The sequence below is a fragment of the Sinocyclocheilus anshuiensis genome, unplaced genomic scaffold (genome assembly GCF_001515605.1).
Source record: "Sinocyclocheilus anshuiensis isolate Anshui unplaced genomic scaffold, SAMN03320099.WGS_v1.1 scaffold652, whole genome shotgun sequence".
NCBI classification, from domain to species: Eukaryota; Metazoa; Chordata; class Actinopteri; order Cypriniformes; family Cyprinidae; genus Sinocyclocheilus; species Sinocyclocheilus anshuiensis.
This window is the reverse complement of record NW_015555769.1, coordinates 397,309-403,951: the sequence shown is the minus strand read 5'-3', so window position 1 is coordinate 403,951 and position 6,643 is coordinate 397,309. Positions and strand designations below refer to the sequence as shown.

General features: G+C 40.6%; 2 protein-coding genes across 2 annotated transcripts in view; both read left to right on the top strand.

Annotated features, from left to right (window-relative positions):
• The first annotated feature begins 192 nt into the window (after positions 1 to 192).
• Positions 193 to 923, top strand: hmx3b (H6 family homeobox 3b). The gene is made up of 2 exons (XM_016468352.1): positions 193 to 352; positions 535 to 923. Exons 1-2 carry the CDS (start codon positions 193 to 195, stop codon positions 903 to 905), a joined length of 531 nt encoding a protein of 176 aa, XP_016323838.1. The 3' UTR covers positions 906 to 923.
• A 4,098-nt stretch (positions 924 to 5,021) lies between these two features.
• Positions 5,022 to 6,643, top strand: part of LOC107674390 (BUB3 mitotic checkpoint protein) — a 5,381-nt gene continuing 3,759 nt past the window's right edge. The window contains exons 1-4 of the mRNA XM_016468351.1: positions 5,022 to 5,120; positions 6,204 to 6,398; positions 6,480 to 6,549; positions 6,621 to 6,641. Of these exons, the coding sequence (XP_016323837.1) occupies positions 5,085 to 5,120; positions 6,204 to 6,398; positions 6,480 to 6,549; positions 6,621 to 6,641 (322 nt within the window). The 5' untranslated portion in view covers positions 5,022 to 5,084. The remainder of the gene's footprint in view (positions 5,121 to 6,203; positions 6,399 to 6,479; positions 6,550 to 6,620; positions 6,642 to 6,643) is intronic.

Genomic DNA, 6,643 nt, shown 5'->3' with positions numbered 1-6,643 from the left:
CACACACACACACTCTCTCACACCCCACTCTCTCTCTCTCTCTTTACCTTTTGATTGTCATCATCATCTCTCAGCGCGCGGCAGAATCGCGTCAGTTCTCATATGGATCAGCGCTGCGCTTCTCACTTCAGACTGGAGTAACTTTCTTCTTCTTCATCATCATCATCATCATCACCAGTGACAGTCTCACCGATGGAGGAAAAAACACAAGAAGTGAAAGATTCTCCGTTTTCCATCAGGAACCTGCTGAACAAACCCGACAAACCCAGAGCTCACATGAATGTCCCGGATCTCAGCTTCCTGCGGCTCGGACCCTGGTGCTGCGCCGGCGGACACCCGAGCACACCCGCGGGTGAGAACCTGCAGCGCCGCTCTTTACACCTACGAGTATGAGTATGAGTATGTGTTCACAGACCTGTAGGAAATGAGCTGAGATCACCCGCTCATTTAAGACACTGAAGAGTTCATTCTGGTTATCATGAAAGCGTTTAAACTGGTCAAAAGTCAAGTGTTTTGTGTGTTTTGTGTGTCGAGCAGCAGGTGGAATCAGAGAGGATGAGGAGGTTGTTCTGGAGGACTCGGACTCGGACGAGCAGAAGAAGCTGTGCCGCAAGAAGAAGACCAGGACCGTGTTTTCCCGCGCTCAGGTGTTCCAGCTGGAGTCCACCTTCGACCTGAAGCGCTACCTGAGCAGCTCGGAGCGCGCGGGGCTGGCCGCGGCGCTGCAGCTGAGCGAGACGCAGGTGAAGATCTGGTTCCAGAACCGCAGGAACAAGTGGAAGAGACAGATCTCCGCCGAGCTGGAGGCCGCCAGCCACGGGCACGCGCAGAGGATCGTGCGCGTGCCCGTCCTCTACCACGAGCACGCGCTTTATTACCCGCACGCGCTGATCAGACCCGTGTGAGAGACTCGACTAACCAGCTAACCAGCTAACTAACCCATCAGAGCGGCCATCCTCTGATCCAGGAGTTCAACTCTGTCAGGAACCTATTTTTATTATAACAAATCTAGCTTTGCTGAGGAAGAGCGCTTGGTGCAGCTGTTTATTATTATTATTGTTATTATTGTTATGATTGTTATTATTCTCCCATACCTGTGTCTTCCGTCGAAGCGCCGCTACAGTGGATCAGTCTGGCTTCTTGTGCTCGTGTTTCATCAGTCAGTAAAACAAGGGAAGGCTGGAAACACCGTGTTTGGGGTTTTCTGTGTGTTTTCATCCAGATACACTTCAGGACTCAGTGTTGTAGCCTGCTACTGAATCTAATCGTTATTGACTTTATTTCTCAGTCTTAATGTTCACCTGCACTAGTAAATATCTATTTTATTCTCCGACAAACGCCTGAAATGATGAATTATGAGGTTTGTGAACTAATCGGTGGATTTGTCTGGGCTTCAGAGGATTTTTATATGATCATGAGTAAATGTTCTTTATTGAATGTGTTTGTGATTCTGGAGATGCGACTTAATAAAGCGCTTCTATTGTAATTATGAGCTACTCTTGTATTTTCTTTATTTTAATTTATTATCTCATTATTTATCTTTAGTAATATAGACAACAGAGAATAGAAATCATCATACAGTCTGTTTCTATGAAAGCGCGGGTTTTACGCATTTGCTAAAAGTATATTATAACCTTGATTAAAACATGTAATTATCATTCTGTCGAAGAATCTGATGTTTGAAACAATCGGTTAATGCTTTAATGAGGAGAAATATGAGTTTGATTCACTGCGCATTATAAGTTATAACTCCGTTAATTATTGTTTGATTCTCGTTAATTATTCTTCTCAAGCAATGTTTACCAACAGCAGCTTACGGCGCGTAAAATAAATCAGTTCAATTCATATTTTATTTCTTAGTATTAATAGCATTTATATTTTCGCGGAAATTCGTGAATTTTCATTATTACAAATATTCTCTGTAAAACCGCACAAATATTAACATCTTAATGTAGCCTTCATTTAAAGTTGTAAAGCAACAGTTACACATCAAACCCGAGAACCAGTAATAAACTCCGGGAGACAAAATGTAGAATTTGTGTGGAAAGTGTTTAATATGCAGTCGAGCTTCACGAATATTGGTTATTAATTCTGAACTTACTGAAAATGCTGAAGCTCTTATTTCACACTTCTGCAGCTGCTTCGTCAGACTCTCAGCATCAGAGGACACGCGCTACTGTAGGCTGCTAGAAATAATAATAATAATAATAATAATAATAATCCTCTTTTGTTGGAAGTTTGGAAGATGATGGTTTCCAGCCAGTCAGCGCACGCGCATAAAATAAAATCTGATGTGAATTATCTTTTAATTAATATTTATTTCGTAGTGATTGATCCGGTTTAAGATGTAAAACCCTGATTATTTACTGTTTCAGCTGCATATCAAAATGCATGATATTATTATACATGAAGCGAATTCTTACGCATTCAGTTAAGATATTTTCATGGTTAGTTTTTATATTTTCCTGAAGATTAGCTTCACGTCTGTATTCTCGCAGATGCAGTGATTAAAGCAGGAACACACAGAGAGAAGAGACACGTTAGAGAATGAAGAGGATGAAGAGGAAGAGGGTGATGATGAAGAGGAAGAGGATGATGATGATGACGAAGAGGATGATGATGATAATGAAGAGGATGATGAGGAAGAAGAGGATGATGATGATGATGATGAAGATGATGATGAGGAAGAGGGTGATGATGAAGAGGAAGAGGATGATGATGATGACGAAGAGGATGATGATGATAATGAAGAGGATGATGAGGAAGAAGAGGATGATGATGATGATGATGAAGATGATGATGAGGAAGAGGGTGATGATGAAGAGGAAGAGGATGATGATGATGACGAAGAGGATGATGATGATAATGAAGAGGATGATGAGGAAGATGATGATGATGATAATGAAGAGGATGATGATGAGGAGGAAGATGATGACGAAGACGAGGATGAAGATGAAGAGGATGATGAAGAAGAGGAAAAGGATGATGATGAAGATGATGATGATGAAGAGGATGATGAAGAAGAAGATGATGATGAAGAGGATGATGAGGAAGAGGATGATGATGAAGAGGCGCAGAGATCCGCAGCAGGGCCGCAGAGATCTAGGGGCAGGGGCTCAGAGTATAAAGCTCAAAATATCAATAGAGCAATACACTGTGACGCATTGCTTGCTGATTCGCGAATTCTGTATTGAAACAGCAGCAGTGACGCAGTTCTGAAGAAGAAATAGAACAGAAAAGACCATTTTAAGTTTAAAAGTTAAAGACATTTTTCTTTACTCTGGAATTACAAACTGATTATTGATATTATTATTATTATTATTATTATTATTCAGTTTACAGCGAATGGTGGTTTTGCTGTTGTAGGAAAAAATATTTCTGTCATATTTAAAATAGAATTATATTATAATCCTGTTCTGAATTTATTCACATCATTTTTTGAATGATAATGATAATAAAAACAGGATGGATAAGTATAATTCGGAGGATGAGAAAATGTATGAGAAAACTGTGATAATTATTTTTAAAGCACTCTACGTTTTTTAAATAAATACTGTAGTAATAATAATAATAGTTCAAAGTATGAATAGCTTTAGTCAGATAACATTAAAAAGACCAGACTCGTCGACGCACTTTAAACTTTTCCCAACCAAACAGCAAGCACCGAGAGAACAGGCTTTGTTTATATTGCTGTGTACAACTACATTAGCTGCATTTTTAATATTTAATAAATATTTAATTTTAATCAGATGTAAATTCGTGCCCCGTGCTTTATTCGGGCAGGTGTTCACCAAGAGGTTTAAGGTTTAAATCCACAGACACAGGATCCTCGTGTTAGCGTAACCTGAGGCTTTACTCGTGTCCAACATGAGGAGAAGTGAACGTTTCATTCATACTCCAAGCAGAAGAAGAATAGCATGAGCTGCAGGAAAACCCCTATCTGCTGCAGAAACGTTTCAACTGATGAAACATGACCACAATAAACACACGACTGCGAAAATATATGGTTTATGTGTGTTTTTCGAGTTATCTCCAGGTAATAAATAAATTAACTATAATATAGTCTACTGATTGACATATCATTTAGTATAGAAACTATCAAATATATTCCTGCCCTCTTCTGTGATAAAAATGGGAAAACGGTGTTCGTAGCCTTTATAAACCGATCATAAAATTGTTATTAGGAAAATATTGAACAAAAATATTATAGCCCCTTGCTGCAGCTTCCACAGGCTGCACACAGCAATATAATCAGCAGCTGTGCATGCTGGCTTCATGTAGCTCTTGTCAAATAATAATAATTTAATAATATCAGTAAACAAGCACAGCGCTTCAGCCGCGGACGTTATTGAAAGCAAGGCAGCGCGCGCTAAATACGAGGGATCCCGGATGAGAGCGTCAGGTGAAAGGTCATCATGAGGATCATTTTATTTACGCTAAATTATTACTCATTAATTTTACTAATAGTTAGATTGAGCAGGCCTTCACAAAAGGGCACTTTGGGCATCAAGAGGAAAGGGCAGCTGCTCAAACACGGAATAGAGCATACACCTTTATTGGATTTAATTTAATATAACTAAAGAAGCCCAGAAGTACCATTAAATTACCCAAAGGCCCCCCTTATTTTGTTATATCATGTAAATGATGACATAATTCCATATCATAGTATCACAATCAGAGACAGAATGTGATTAAACTCGAGCAGGTGTTTAGTTATTATTCAGTGAACATCATAGAATTATATTAGCAAATAAATAAAACATGCTGACTAATGACTGACCGTGAATAATATCACCTCAGACTAATATAACGCTGAAGAAAAAAACTATAATTCCTCGTTTATTCTTAGAAATGTAGCACAAATGTTTTATCTGTGATGGTCGCATTGATTAAATTAAAGCACTCGTCTTCAACAGGCGGAAATGCACAACATCTCGCGATATTTTGTTGTTTCGTGTCCTCGCTCGTGCCCGGAAATAAATCCTTGTAACCAATCATTGCTGAAGAACGTTAGAGGGAGTTTTGAAACGGACCAATGAGAGCAGAGCTCTGCTGTGAACGCGTCCAATCAGAGAAGAGCGTCGATGAGCGGCAGAGCAGCAGCAGAGAAGAGCGGCGCGGTGAGATTTAACGGAAATTCTGCTTATTTTAATAAACTTATGTGAAATAAAACGATCAGCGGTGTTTCAGAGAGCTTATCACAGCGGAGGTTTTAGTTCTGAACCCGCGCAGTGCGTCATGTGATGTGTAGAGTTTAAATGCAGTCATAATGTCGGTTTAACGTTACTCGAGTTTAGTTCCTGAGTCATGCTACGATGCTTTAGGCTTATATGCTGCTGACATCTACACTCGCGTAACGTTACATATGAAGAGAGAGAACAATATGTGAATAAACCTGCTTTGTTTCTTTCTTTAGCGCGTCTTCAACACCCATCTGCTGTACAGCGCGCCGCAAACGCTGAACGTGATATTCTTCACTTTACCTGTGGATTAAGGGCTCGTTCTTTTGACTGTAGTTAGTGTTTATTACAAGTACGGTTTGACAGAAGTGTGGGTTTCCCTGGTCGCTGTTTCGGTGCGTTAAGCGTTTCTGAATGTTTCAGAATGTCCCCGCCTCTGCGCATGTCAGATGAAATAATAAATAAATGGCATTTCTTATGTTTTTTTTTTTCTTTCAGTATTTATTGATCCTTATTTATTTCAATTACAGTTTCTGGATGTTTTTTTACATATAAAAATCTTACATATAGACTAATGTTATTAATGTAACGTTTTTAATGTAAACTTGTTGATATTTTTACCGTTAGTATACGTGAGGCAAAAGAAGTTAGAATGAAGGATATATTAAAATTCATAGCATGTAAACAAGTTCTGCTCGCGTATTTGAAGGCTTCTATTGGATGATTTAGGGTAGACGTCATATTATGCGACTACTCATTACTTTACAGAGAGTTTACGAACTACTTGCTACGTCCTGCCTTACGAACAGCTGGTGCAACCAAATAATGTATAGATTTAGTTACAAACTAGCTAGTAGTTACTAAGCCTCTAGTGTGAACTTAACGTTCTAATTTAAGTAAGAACGTACTAATGGCTGGTGCAACCCTACCCGGATCACACACGTGACCTGAGGAATCAGCACAAACACACACTCAGTGCAGGAGCTGATGATGTAATGCGTGTGTGTGTGTGTGTGCTCTCAGATGACCGGAGCCAATGAGTTCAAGCTGACCCAGGGTCCGGAGGACAGCGTCTCGGCTGTGAAGTTCAGCCCGAGCTCGGCTCAGTTCCTGCTGGTGTCGTCGTGGGACTGTACGGTCCGTCTGTTTGACGTCAGCGCTAACAGCATGAGGATGAAGTACCAGCATCTGGCGCCGGTGCTGGACTGCGCTTTCTATGTGAGGAGCATCGCTGTAGAAACACTGGAGAGTCAGGATTCATTCACTGCTGTGTTTGAACTCAGTCTCGTGCCGTTTCAGGATCCGGCTCATGCGTGGAGCGGCGGTCTGGACAACCAGCTGAAGACGCACGATCTGAACACGGATCAGGGTGAGTTTAAACACCAGACGCTGGCGAGTAAACGATCGCGCTGGTGTGTGACTATCTGTGCTCTTCGTCAGACACGATCGTGGGGACACACGAC